We start from the raw sequence: 14075 nt of genomic DNA, 5'->3' as shown, positions 1-14075 counted from the left end.
TATTCATAATAGAATAGAAAAGGATTGGACGTAGTGTGGACAATAAAAGGCATGGCATTTGGAAAATAGCCAGTAGGCTAATGCAATAGTAAACAAGAGAATAGGACTGGTACTGAACTGAAGCTGGAAAGATTGGTTTAGGACGCAACCATGGTGAGCCTTGAACTCCATCATAAGCAATTTAGAATTTTGTACTGAAGGTATGACTTGATCAGATTATTGTTTCAGGAAGGTAGCTATGTGGAGGATAGATAGGAGAATGGAAAAATTGAAAGCAAGACTAGGGTACTAGGATAATAGCCTAGGAGGAAGCTATTAAGAATGGAAAGAGGTGGAATAGAGGGGAGGGATACGAGGAATGTAATTCTTTTTGTACACAAGTTTGGTAGATGACATGGCAGCTCTGACACCACTAGTCTTATTACTTGATGGTAAAATAACTTATACCCTGGAGTCCAGTCCTGTGTGGATCTATGTGCCTTGTGGATTAACCTTCCAAAACTAGAGCCTGTTGTTGTTTGAGTAGTTAACCTCTTCAGGAAGGAGGTCTGGAAATCCCAGCTTCTACTGATTATGCTATAAAGTGCATCACGACTGTTATGTGCAAAAGACAAGAGTAGGGGTGAAATTGACAAACCCCAAACTTGACCTGGAGAAACTGAATAGAATAATCACATTTTGCTTGTTCTTTCCTTTTCGCCAAAGCTCTTTAATTTGTATAACATGTATAGGTAGCTTGTTTTCTTGAAGGGTTTTAGTTTTCAAAGTATTTCGGTGGATGCTATTTTAAGGTTTTCCATGTGTAAGAATTATTTCACCAAACAGAGTAAGTATAGGTATAGCTTTATTATTTTTTTAATAAATGAAATCTTGTTTCTAATTTACTGCTTTATATTTTGAAATTACCCTGTGATGAAGGTTGATTTAACCAGGCTATGTTGGATATAGTTTGTAAGGTAAATTTCTGATAGACTAGTTTGGTTCATAGCATTTCTTTTATTCAAAGTAAATACAACTCTTATGGTTCAGAGCAGTATTTCTCAAAGTATTTGTGGTGAAGGACCAGTTTTTAAAAAAATTTCAGTCTGTTGCAGACTAATAAGTGTACCTAGTGCACATGATTAACATGAAACTCAGATCATATGTGAGGTACCACATAAATTTGTTAACCCCTAACTGATCTATACTATATCCTGTTAAGTAAGTTTGCTGATCACCAACTTGGATGGTGAAGCAATATCAAGTTGCTATAAAAGTCTCTTAATGTTTCCTCTCAACTTCTGTATTTACATTGTTTCCTCTCAATTACTGATAACATTTGTGGCTGGTCTTCAGTCCATGGGCCATGCTTTTAGAACCACTAATTTAGGAGATTTTGCATTTAGGTTTGTTTTATGTTTTTAGCCAGATTTATGTGGTGAAGATAGTGTGTATTCTGTATTCTTAAAACCCAACTCAATCTTAAAAAAATATATTTAGAAGGGCTTCTAAAATATAACAGTGTAATCTATTTGAACATCATAACCCTCCTTTTTCTCTTTAGAATATTTTGTATCCTAATTTGGAAATATTCCCAAAATGTTGATATCATTCATTGTCTTTTGGCATTTTTGAAATTTGGAACATTGGTTTGGGTATTATTTGAAGTTTAGCAAATTTGGTATTTGGATTTTAGTAATAGTACTTTTTCATTATTTAGTTTAATTCTTTAAGTATTTTTTGAACCCATAAATGTTCCAGAAATCACTTGGAAATGTAGCAGTGAACAAAATGGACTAAATTCTTTTTTTTAAGTTTATTTATTTTGAGAGAAAGAGAGAGAGAGAGAGAGAGAGAGAGAGAGAGAGAGAACACATGCATAAGTGGGGGAGGGGCAGAGAGAGAGGGAGAGAGAGAATCCCAAACAGACCTTGCACTGTCAGCTCAGAGTCCAGTGCAGGGCAGGGCCCATTCCCCTGCAATGTGAGATCATGACCTGAGCTGAGATCAAGAGTCCTATGCTTAACCAACTAAGCCACCCAGGTGCCCCAAAATAGACTAAGTTCTTGACCGTCTGCATCAGAACTTTTAGGTGAGATAGACGTTATACAAATACCTAAATGTATAATACAGTGTCAATTAATGATAAAATTATGAAGATAAAGTGGAGTAGGTAAAGTATGTGTTGAGACTCAGGAGCTCTTGGTTGAATCAGGTCTGAATGAATTAGGGGGAGAACATAAAAACTAGGGGCAAGAATTTTCCAGGAGAGGGAATAGTAAATGCAAAGACCCTGAGATAGGAATATGTGTTATATTCAAGAAATTGTAGAAGCAGTTTATGGGTACAATGCAGTTTGCTTGACTGGTGTATGTATCTATCTAATCTATCTATTTCTTTAAAGTGGGCTTGAACTCAGCAACACTGAGATCAAGATCTGAGCTGAGATCAAGAGTCAGACACTTAACCGACTGAGCCACCCAGGAGCCCCTTGACTGATCCTTTTAATTGCTGTAACTTTAAGAAAGGCATAGGGGCGCCTGGATGGCTCAGTCGGTTAAGCGTCCAACTTCAACTCAGGTCACTATCTCACGGTCCGGTCCGTGAGTTTGAGCCCCGCATTGGGCTCTGGGCTGAGGGCTCAGAGCCTGGAGCCTGCTTCGGATTCTGTGTCTCCCTCTCTCTCTGCCTCTTCCCTGTTCGTGCTCTGTCTCTCTCTGTCTCAAAAATAAATAAACGTTAAAAAAAAAAAAAAAAGAAAGAAAGAAAGGCATATGATTAGAGGCTAACAGAGCTCAAGTCTGTTATGAAGCCAGCTATTTTTTGAAAGAGTCACGTAAAGTCTGGTGTTCTAGGCATAAGGAGCCCAGAGTATGGAGAGATCAGTTCAGTGGCTATTGGCACCTGAATAGTGGTGTCCTTCCAACTTCTATATTTTTTCCTACCTATATGCCTCATTAATAGTTCAATGTAAAAAATGTGCAAGATTTTCTTGTAAATATACCCAAACTTAACTCTTTCCTAACTTCTATCCCTGCTTTAGTCATTCAAAGGCATTTTTTTTAGTATTTAAAATAAATGTTTACTTATTTTGAGAGAGAGGGAGGGGGAGCACAGGCATGAGCAGAGGAGGGGCAGAAAGAGAGAGGGAGAGAGAGGGAGAGGGAGAGAGAGAGAGAGTCCCAAGCAGACTGTGCTGTCAGCTCAGAACCCAATGTGGGGCTCAGTCCCATGAACTGTGAGATCATGACCTGAGCTGAAATCAAGAGTCAGATGCTTAACCTACTGAGCCACCCAGAGGCATTTTTATGTCACATTTCTATTACCATTAGAAATGTCTCTTAGGAGGGACTCCTGGGTGGTTCAGTCAGTTAAGCATATGACTCTTGATCTCAGCTCAGGTCTTGATCTCAGGGTCATGAGTTCAAGCCCCATGTTATGGCTCCACACTGGGTGTGGAACCTACAAAAAAGAAAGAAAGAAAGAAAGAAAGAAAGAAAGAAAGAAAGAAAGAAAGAAAGACAGACAGACAGAAAGAAAGAAAGAAAGAAAGAAAGAAAGAAAGAAAGAAAGAAAGAAAATTTCTCTTAGGATACAGACTTCTTATCTAAAAATAGATTTTTGTAAAAATTTCATTTGTAACTTGTTTTAGAATTCAGAATATATTTTAGAATGGTAACAAGGTTATGATTAGATTCTCATTAGATTCATAAAAAGCCCATTTAACACCTGAAAATATACTTGAGGTACAGTTCTTTCTTAATAGTACTGTAAAATCCACCCACCAAATAGAACAATATATCCATGAGAAAATACATACAAAAATTCAAACCAAACACTAGTAATATAGCATGTTCTAATGCTCCATTACTTGTCTCAAATATATTCAAGTTAGATAAGCCAAATACTACCTATATTTCATACATTATGTATCTTTCTATTCTTTTCTGATATTTTTCAGGTATATTTGTAAAGGAGTCAAGAAGTGTTGGCTGCAGTTCTGAGCTTTGTGAGCTGCATAATTTTGGTCATATTAGATGGCCTCTTTGTCTCAATTTCCATGTAGAAAGTATGGATAATGATATTCTACCTTACAATGTTGTGGGAATTGAATAGGTTCAAGTGCTTTGAAAGTGCTTTGCAAGTTATAAAACATTGCACAGATAATTGGTATTTCTCTCTCTCTTGGTTTGATATACATAATTTCATTTAATTTCATTGCAGTATCATAATTTCTCCACCCCATTGAATCTGTCTTCATTTGGTTATGCTTTCGTAAAGCAAAAGCCCTTTTAATTTTGGATTTTAAATTGGTTATAAGGTCTTTGGAGGGTGTTCTGATTAAAATTTATTTATGTGTTCATGCAGATTATTGAATAAATTTTTAACATAAGATTTTATAATTTTGCAGATACTTGTTAGATTATATCAATTGATTTAACCAAAATACTCCTGGGTATTTAGAGATGACGGATGTTCTACAATAATACAAGACTATTGACACTGGCCCACAAAGAAATTTTAAAAACTCCCCCCTGAAAGCTAAACATCTCCCTACCAGTTTTTCTTTTTGCCTGCTACCCCAACCCAATTATTCCAAATTTCTACCTTGAAAACTTCTCTAGCTATGTATGAGTAGGGTTACTTTGCCTCTAACCTTCCAGTTTCCTGTTACCCTTGTCATACCACAGTGGATACCTATTGCCCTCTAACAACCATTTTGAGAGTGAAAAAAAATATTCCTTAACCGTCAGAAGTTAGATAATTTTTCAGTAGGAAAGACTAGTTTGACTTAATGTTCATTAAAGTGTAAATTTTGCTATACCTTGTTATAAATAATACTGACTTTAATTATACCCAGTATACATGACATATTTAGCATATTTGAAATCATAACATCTACTGTAAATTAGTTTCTGTTTATTATAATTACTGGAAGTAGAAAATCAGTTTAGTAAATTGACTTAAATCTGTTGCCTAAGTTAGCAAAATGAATGAACTATAGTCCATTGAAAATATAATAGCTTGATGCTTTGAAAAATCAGTATCCTGTGACATATTTATGACTTGTGTGTGATCATTGTATATGCTTTCAGGTAATACTTACATATGAGTCACTTATGTTAACTTTCTGATTAAAAAAATGTCTATGATATAGATACAGTCAGCTCTATTGACTGGGTAATGCTGGCATGTGGTGGGAGAGGAATAGGTTATAAATAACTTTAAATCATGTTTCAAACAAAATGGCAGCAATGTTTAGATTATCCAGGGGCAATTAACCATGGTTACAATAGGGATCTAGATTTAGGGGTGCAGTAATTATTCAGCTACTCCACACACATAGCTGTCGTATGCTGCCTAATTATAAGCTCAGGAGGGTGATGTGATGATAACTACCTAGGATTCCCATTTCAATTTCTCCATCCCAGTAGCCAATCATGTATATATTGGCATGTTTTGTCAGGAAGTAGGATATTAAGGAAGAAACTTCTTATAGCCTAGCTATTTAAAAAAAAATTTTTTTTTACATTTATTTATTTTTGAGAAACAGAGTGAGACAGCGTGAGCAGGGGAGGGGCAAAGAGAGAGAGAGGGAGACACAGAATCTGAAGCAGCTCCAGGCTCTGAGCAAGCGGTCAGCACAGAGCCTGATGCGGGGCTCGAACCCACGAACTGTGAGATCATGACCTGAGCCAAAGTCGGACGCTCAACCGACTGAGCCACCCAGGAGCCCTAGCCTAGCTATTTTAATAAGTTAAAAAGATATGGTTTAAATGCCAATACTACTTTAGAGTTATAGGATATTTAAAAGTTTATTAAGTGCTTTCAAATACGTTTATTTTGAAGTGTTTGACCTTCCACTAGAAGTAAACTTTCAAAGGTTTGCTAAATAGCTTAACAGTGAATAGTTTTGCTTCCAAAAAAATGAAAACATTTATATATTTCAGTAATTACCAACAAAGAAAAACCATTTATATTTCATATGTCAGTGTCTATTCAAATGCAGTGGAACCCTTGAATTAACACTTGGTCTTTTTTCCAGTTGCTAGAACCCGTCTGTCACCAGCTCTTTGAATTCTATCGCAGTGGAGAAGAGCAGTTGCTTCGATTTACACTGCAATTTCTTCCAGAATTGATTTGGTGCTACCTTGCAGTCTCAGCCAGCAGAAATGTGCATAGCAGTGGATGTATCGAAGCTCTTCTTCTAGGGGTTTACAATTTGGTTTGTATTTAATGTAGTTAACAAGTGTTTGCCAAAAGCAGATCTATAACTTTTATAGCAAACGTGAAGACATAATAGCAACTACTTTTCATTTTAGTGAAGCTAGTACTTGTTTTTCATACATCAAATGACTCCTATCTCATTCTCCTAAAAATAACTTTATTGAGGTTGAAGGCTATACAGGCATACATATAACTATGTAAATATATTTTTTGGAATTGATTGAAGACTGAAAATCAGACCATTTCAGTTCTTTTATAGAGGTATCTCAAAATATCAGTGTTGAATTTTTTTTTTTAATTTTTTTTAACGTTTATTTATTTTTGAGACAGAGAGAGTGAGAGACAGAGCATGAATGGGGGAGGGGCAGAGAGAGAGGGAGACACAGAATCCGAAGCAGGCTCCAGGCTCTGGGCCATAAGCCCAGAGCCCGACGCAGGGCTCGAACTCATGGACGGCGAGATCGTGACCTGAGCTGAAGTCGGACGCTTAACCGACTGAGCCACCCAAGCGCCCCGAATTTTTTTAAACTTAAAATCTATTGTCTATAAATTGTCTGTTAGTGACCTTCACAAAAAGCTTGGGAAAAAAGATCTAGTCTAATATGTGCCACTAATAATTTCATAAAATCTGGATTATCGCCAGAGTTCAAACCATTGATTTAACATATAGTTTGCATTACTCTTTGTTTATTAATCAATATGATATTCTACATATTTAAGATTTGTACTTTCTTAAAAAGAAATTTAAGGGCCTTTTCTTGACATATTTCATAACTATGTTAATGGATTTAGAAAATGTGACTTTTTACATGAGAAAAATCAGTGATTATTAAGACACTACATATCTCTATTTCAGCTTTCCTTAAAACCGTGTTCCTTATATCTTTCTTGTACCTTATATCTTTCTTTATTTATATCTTACTTGTATCTTAAAAAGGAAGGTTAACTCCTGTTGTTTATAAATAATTGATCATTGATTGTCTTAGTTTATGATTTTAGTCAACTTTAAAATTCCTTTCCTCTCAGATCTTTTTTTTTTTTAGACTAACAGCTTAAAGTTAGCTCTTAAACTTATGTGTAAAAAATAAATATTTTAAGTTTTTTTTCACTTTTATAGGAAATAGTTGACAAACAGGGACATAGCAAAGTATTGAGTTTTACGATTCCGTCTTTATCCAAACCATCTGTATATCATGAAGTAAGTAATATTTTATCAAAGTAAATTTTTTAGTTCTAAGATTTGAAGGTGTTATAAATTAGGGTCTGGTTATTGAGGCAAAAAAAAAAAAAAAAGATTGACTTATTAGTACCTTAAAAAGTGTAAAACACCACACAAAGTATTTACTATACCCAAAGTAAAATCAGAACTCAGTATCATAAAGCTTTAAAATCTGATTACAAGAAAGCTATCAAAAATAATCATTTTGAAGTATTTTCTCTTCTGATCAATAAAACTAGTCTAATATTTTTGTGTGTGGCAGTTGTGTATTTCTGGGGTAGAATTTTTTAATTAAGTTTTTATTTTAATTCACCAGTGGTGAGGTAGACTTTTTGAAAATAAATTATTTTATTTCTATTTGTGGTTTGTATTTTAATTATTTGTGAAATATTTGAGCAGAAAATTTAGTATGCAGTTGGAATATTTTTAAGACATATGATGTTTGTGGCCATCGTTCTTAGTGGCGCATATATTCTTAATATCACATTTTCAACAGAATGGCTTTTTTTTCTTTATTCAAATGTCTCTTCTTTAGCCTTCCAGCATTGGGTCCATGGCTCTGACTGAGAGTGCGCTATCCCAGCATGGTTTGTCGAAAGTTGTGTACAGTGGACCTCACCCCCAAAGGGAGATGCTGACAGCACAGAATAGGTACACTGTGGGGACATAACCCGCTATTCTAATCCACCACACTGGTTTTTAAAAAATTATTTGAGTAGATTTATAGGTAATCTTTAATGAGTTGTATGTAAAAGGTTTTTTGTTGTTGTTGTTGTTTTAAATATTGGGTCATTTTATACAAGGGAAAAACATGCTTTCCTAATTTGTTATTTTGTACTTGGATTCGGATGTCATCTGGAACACTGAAATTTTGAGATCATTTTCAGATGACTGTTACTTGGGAAGTCTTTTTTCTTTTTAGTTTTGTATTGTTACTGGTATAATTATATTGTATAAGTCTGTTCTATAATATAGTATTTTTCCCCCATGCCTGCTAAATTATGATTGACTTCTTGGAATTCTAAAGATTTATAAATATTCTTTTGGTTTATCTTTAGGTTTGAAGTATTGACATTCCTTTTGTTGTGTTACAATGCTGCCTTAACCTATATGCCCAGTGTTTCTCTTCAATCATTGTGTCAGATTTGTTCAAGGTAAATAAAAATTCAAATGTTTTTAATATTCAAATATATGAATCTAGGATTGCTAGTTTGTTACATATCTAACTTATTTTTGTTTTGTTTAATCATTTGTTTAAAACATTCGAGAAGTTAATATGAAGCTTAGCCTAGTCAACACATAGAAAGCTCCCTATAAATGAAGTTCCAAAAAACATAACGAAGAGGGTAAAGCTGAATAACATTTCAATGGAATATTTAATCAAGTATTATTCTATATAATTAAAAGGATGCAACTGTTATGACCTTTTGATTTTTGACATGTGGCTGGTTTCTGTTTTTTTTTGTTACTTTGTTTTTATTAATTTTATTGTGCTCTGATTTGGTATCAAGAAATAAGTAAGAGATACTAGTTTTTAAACTCTCCTTGTTAAAAAAAAAAAAAAAAATAGTTGAGCCAAGAGGTTGCTTAAATAAATTATGACAGTCCTTAGGTAGACTATACAAACATTTAAAAATTCCTATTTAAAGGTATTTAATGACAGTATATAGGGTATCATTCCAGCATTGACTGAATATGACCAGAATATTAATAATACTTATATCTAATTGGTAGAATTATGGTTTGTTTTCATCTTTTCTGTGTGATTTTTTTTTGTCATTCTTTAAATTTTCTATGATGAACATATTACCTTTTTAAAAAAGAAAACAAAAGAGAAAACAGAGAAAATGCCTTTGGAAATTCAAGTAATAAGGGAAATATGGACTTAAGAAACTTGTAGAATAATTTAGATTTGGGGAACTTATTTAGAAGATATAACTTTGGGGGGCACCTGGGTGGCTCAGTCAGTTAAGTGTCCGACTTTGGCTCAGGTCATGATCTCACAGTTTGTGAGTTTGAGCCCCGCATCAGGCTCTGTGCTAACAGCCCAGAGCCTGGAGCCTGTTTCAGATTCTGTGTCTCCTCTCTCTGCCCCTCCCCTACTTGTGCTCTGTTTCTCTCTGTCTATCAAAAATAAATAAATGTATAAAAAAATTTTTTTAAATAAAAAAAAGAAGAAATAACTTTGGAAAGTTAGTAAGAGGGAGGGCATATAGAGCAATACTTAGAAATCAAAACAAAACAAAACAAAAAAACCCAAAACATAAATTGATACTGAACAGGATAGGAAATAGGGATAGGACCAGAATAGGATAGGACCAGAGGGAGAAAGGAAGTAACAAGGCATGGAACTTATTAGAGAAGATAGAGAAGTGGAGAATCTTTCAGATAATTCCTGAATTGGAATTTGGTTATGTTTCCCAGACCTTAGAAGATGGCACCAATGTGCCGTCCCTCCCATTTACTGAAGCTTTCTAATGTTTCTTATTTTAAATCCTTTAAAGAGAGAGGTATATAGAGTTTTGAATTTCACAGATCTGTAAAATTTCAAAAAGTTAGAGTGGGTGGGATATCTGTATAGCATTGCCAACTTTTTATTTTGCCAAGTCAGTATCTTATGAATTTCTACCATTCTAGTAATGTTTTGTTAACGTTATTTAACAAAAGGGAGACAATTTGAACATCAAAAGAAGTGGGGAGAGTGGAAGTGAGGGACAACAATTTATAAATTAAACATAGGATGTTTAGCTTTTCTTGTTTCTCATTTCACTATGATCCAGTGAAAACTTTGTAATGGACTAAAATGACTGTGAGGACCAGCCCATCAGAAACATTTATTTAAGGGGTAACTTGATGTAGCAACTTTTACCTGTAGAACTTAAAACACACTATAAAGCCCAAGTATACTCTAAAGCAGTGTCTTAGATGGTAGGACCCAGGAATAATGTTCTAATACATTTGAAGCTCTAATATTCTAATACAGACAGATAATACAACCTCCTAAATAAGAATGACTATTGATGTTTTCTTGAAACCACTGATGGAAATGTCAGGAAAGAACATATATCACTGGTTTCTGTCCTGTGTGACTCCTATGGACTGCCCTATAATATAATTACTTTCACATTTTTGGTAGAAAATTGCTAAGATACCAATTTTAACTAACCAGGGAACTGCGTAATCCTTCAAAAGCACAAGTAATATCTGGTTTTAAAAACAAGGAGAAATACAGATTAAAAACTAGCTGTAGGATTTTGGCCAAGATTTTAGTAGAGACACATTAGATTAATTCTATGCCACCAAAGAAAAATTGAAAAAAGGAAATCTTTGTACGAATGTTCACCAGCTGGAAGAGAATGAGGGAGGAAAGAGGTCTAAGTAATTCAAAAGACTTAAGCTATTTAAGTAATGCTAACTCTTAAGCCACAGAAGATATATAAGAGGAACTCTATCAAATTTGTCATACATGTCTTTTTTAGTTTGCTTTTGTTTTTTTAGATTCCCTATTCCTGTGTTCTCAATGGTTTAAAATCTAGTTATTAATTTCTCTTAACTCCTGACTTCCTGAATCGTTTATCAAATATTCTGATTAAGATATTTTGTACATTTGTAAGACTAATAGAAAAGAATTAGAAAACACTTGTATCCGATCAAGCAAAGCCTAGTCTATGGAAAGAAAATTGATTACAGCACTGTGATGGCAAGTAAGTTATAAATGGTTAGGATAGTGAAAGAACAGGAGCTTCCTGATGATATTGGTCCTAGTATCACACTATGGCTAATCCAGCCCTTTTGGCCACGTGGCAGTTGTTTTAGATTGCTACTCAGTTTGTTTGTTGATGATAACTATGCCAAAATGATTGCGTTATCTAGGAGGAAGGATACAACCAGAAAAATTTCATGGAACATTTGAGCTAGATTCAGTGACAAATGTATCCCATTCTTTCCTTAACCTTCTGATTGTAACGAATTATGGAAGTAATTAAAACAATCTTGGTTGCTTCCCACCCTCCACCCATACATACATATCCCTTCTAGGGGCACCACTGGTTGAGTGTCCAACTCTTGATTTTGGCTCAGGTAATGATCCTAGGGTCGTGGGATCAAGCCCTTGCTGGATTCCAAGCTCAGTGTGGCGCCTGCTTGAGTTTCTCTCTCTCTCTCTCTCTCTCTCTCTCTTTCTCTCTTTCTGTCTCTCTCTCCTTTAGCCCCTCTCTCTCACTCGTGCTTTCTCTCTAAAAAAAAAAAAATAGTAATAATAATTTAAAAGAAAAAGAAAATTTGCAAATCCATTCTACTCAGCAAGAATGTTTGGTTGCTATAAGCTTTGCTTTCCTGGTTCAGACTTAAGGCCAACTTGATAGCCTGTATTTTCCTCCTGTGCAGTGTGTATGGACTACTTGAAGAAGAGACCTGAAAAGAGGCAAGAACTAGACTGAATGAATTTTAGTCAAATTTTTATTTTCACTAATACTAAACATTATATATGGCCCTCCTAAAAGGACTATAACCACCAATACTGCAAATGAGTTTTGTTAGTATATACCCAAATCCTCTAAATTGTGGGAAATAAGTTTCTTTTTTTACTGTTGACATCTCTTATAATATAAGGCTGTTTAACAGATGGCTTATCTTGCTTTTGGTGTGGAATATAAATATTAAAGATGAAACTGTACTAAGCTAGTAAGTTAAATTATTTCTCATTGTCTAAGGTACTCTTAATTTTGTTCACATGGTGAATCACCTGGCTGACTGACTTGGATATGTACTGCTATGGATTCTTGATCAGTGTATTTGTTCTTGTGTATCTGTAGTAAAACCCTGCCCCTCTCCACACTTCTACGTCAGCTTTCCTGACCACCTAAACAGATTTCTTCTTGTTTTTTGTTAGGGATACTCTTAGTGCAATTAAGCCATTCTGTGGATTAATTCTCCTGACTGATAAAATTATATGTGTATATCCTATATTACATACAACATAAACCACTTAATATATGTTTTTACATATATCACTTAACATGTGTATGCCACTTTGTCATCATCCAATAAATGACAGCTATTATATATTGTACACTAATGCTGAACACACATGCTTACTGTGGATGCATAGCATCTTTTTTTTTCTTGCCTGTTTGCTATTACTGACATTTAGAGAGCATGTCTTATACTAAATCATGCCTTGTTGAAAGAACCTACAGTTGACTTTTCATTGCTTCTTATTTGTGAACTTTTTTTTTTACTTGTCTAAATCTTCTCCATCCTTTACATCCCAATTAAAATACATCTCCTCCAACTTAAGAACAATTTTCGTATGTGCTGTTCTCTTGAGGAAAGTGATAGAAGATTTAGACTTTATTAAGCTCCTAATTTCAAAAAGCAGAAGCATGAGAACAGAAAAGTGCTTATTACTGGATAGGCAGTTCTTATTTCCCCTTTTTCTGTTTGCCTGGCCTTTTCATCTCCCCTCTCCTCACTTGAAAAGCAGAGCAGAAAAGGAAGAGGATTTGAAATTAGTTTGTTTTATTTTATAGTCTATACTTTTACCCAGATGGATAGGAAGTAGAACTGGACCAAATTTTAAATATTTCTCAAATTAAAAGTTAGAAAAACATTTTCCCCCTTTTTCTACCTAGATTTTACTTACTGGTCTGATGATCTGGCAGTAGCTAATCTATGTTCTTTTCTCCTTTAGGTTCTGGTATATTCATGAATCAATACTCTCTCCAGTTAGCCTTATTGTAATTGTGCCTTCTAATTATTTTGTGGTAACTCAAAATATATTGACAACACTCTCAAAAGTTTACTTTTGGCTAGGAATGAGACAGCCCAACAGAGAATGAGAATCATGGCAAGAGTTTTCCTCACTTAAAAAATGATACTTAGAACTTCTTCCAGAGATGTATTTACAAAATATGCCTCCCCAAAGTATTTTTGTTTTAATGTGGTTTATGACTTGGGGAGATACCTATATGTGACCAAAGAGTAAATTTAATACAGAAATAGGAGTAATATCACCCAGCTGCTCTTTTGTAGGGCTGGGTGCCTATGTTTTGAATTTGTAAAATTCAGAGAAACTTCAGGACTCTTCTTTGATGAAAAGAAGAGTCAGGCATTCATGTGGCATTGATCATTTTTATTTTGTTCTGCATTTTATTTAAATTCAATGAGGGATCTCTGAGAAAAGAATATCCTTAAATAGAGAGATCTGAGACCTGAAAAGTAAGTCAGAGAATTCTTGATTATTAAAAGGAATGACGAAAAGAAGGTAAAGAGATGCTCTTTATCAGTTAATGATGCAGGTGGATAGGATTAGATGATTTTGGGTCTTGGCTCAAATGTCACTTTCTTGGAGAGGCCTTCCATGACCATTGTTCTTTTTTTTATTATTTAAATTTTTTAATTTACATGCAAATTAATTAGCATATAGTGCAACAATGATTTCAGGAGTAGATTCCTTAATGCCCCTTACCCATTTAGCCCATCCCCCCTCCCACAACCCCTCCAGCAACCCTCTGTTTGTTCTCTATATTTAAGAGTCTCTTATGTTTTGTCCCCCTCCCTGTTTTTATATTATTTCTGCTCCCCTTGTCTTAGGTTCATCTGTTTTGTCTCTTAGTCCTAATATGAGTGAAGTCATATGATATTTGTC

The 14075-nt window shown here is 34.5% G+C and overlaps 1 protein-coding gene across 4 annotated transcripts in view; it reads left to right on the top strand.

Annotated features, from left to right (window-relative positions):
- Window positions 1-14075, top strand: part of FAM126A (family with sequence similarity 126 member A) — a 108119-nt gene that overhangs the window by 56980 nt on the left and 37064 nt on the right. For all 4 annotated transcript variants that reach the window (XM_045495065.1, XM_045495064.1, XM_045495067.1 and 1 more), the window contains 4 exons: window positions 6026-6205; window positions 7325-7405; window positions 7962-8077; window positions 8485-8580. In XM_045495065.1, coding sequence (XP_045351021.1) covers window positions 6026-6205; window positions 7325-7405; window positions 7962-8077; window positions 8485-8580 — 473 coding nt within the window. The remainder of the gene's footprint in view (window positions 1-6025; window positions 6206-7324; window positions 7406-7961; window positions 8078-8484; window positions 8581-14075) is intronic.

This window comes from Leopardus geoffroyi, chromosome A2, assembly GCF_018350155.1.
Source record: "Leopardus geoffroyi isolate Oge1 chromosome A2, O.geoffroyi_Oge1_pat1.0, whole genome shotgun sequence".
In the NCBI taxonomy this organism is placed as follows: Eukaryota; Metazoa; Chordata; class Mammalia; order Carnivora; family Felidae; genus Leopardus; species Leopardus geoffroyi.
The sequence above is the reverse complement of the archived record's forward strand: the minus strand, read 5'-3'. Positions and strand labels throughout refer to the sequence as shown.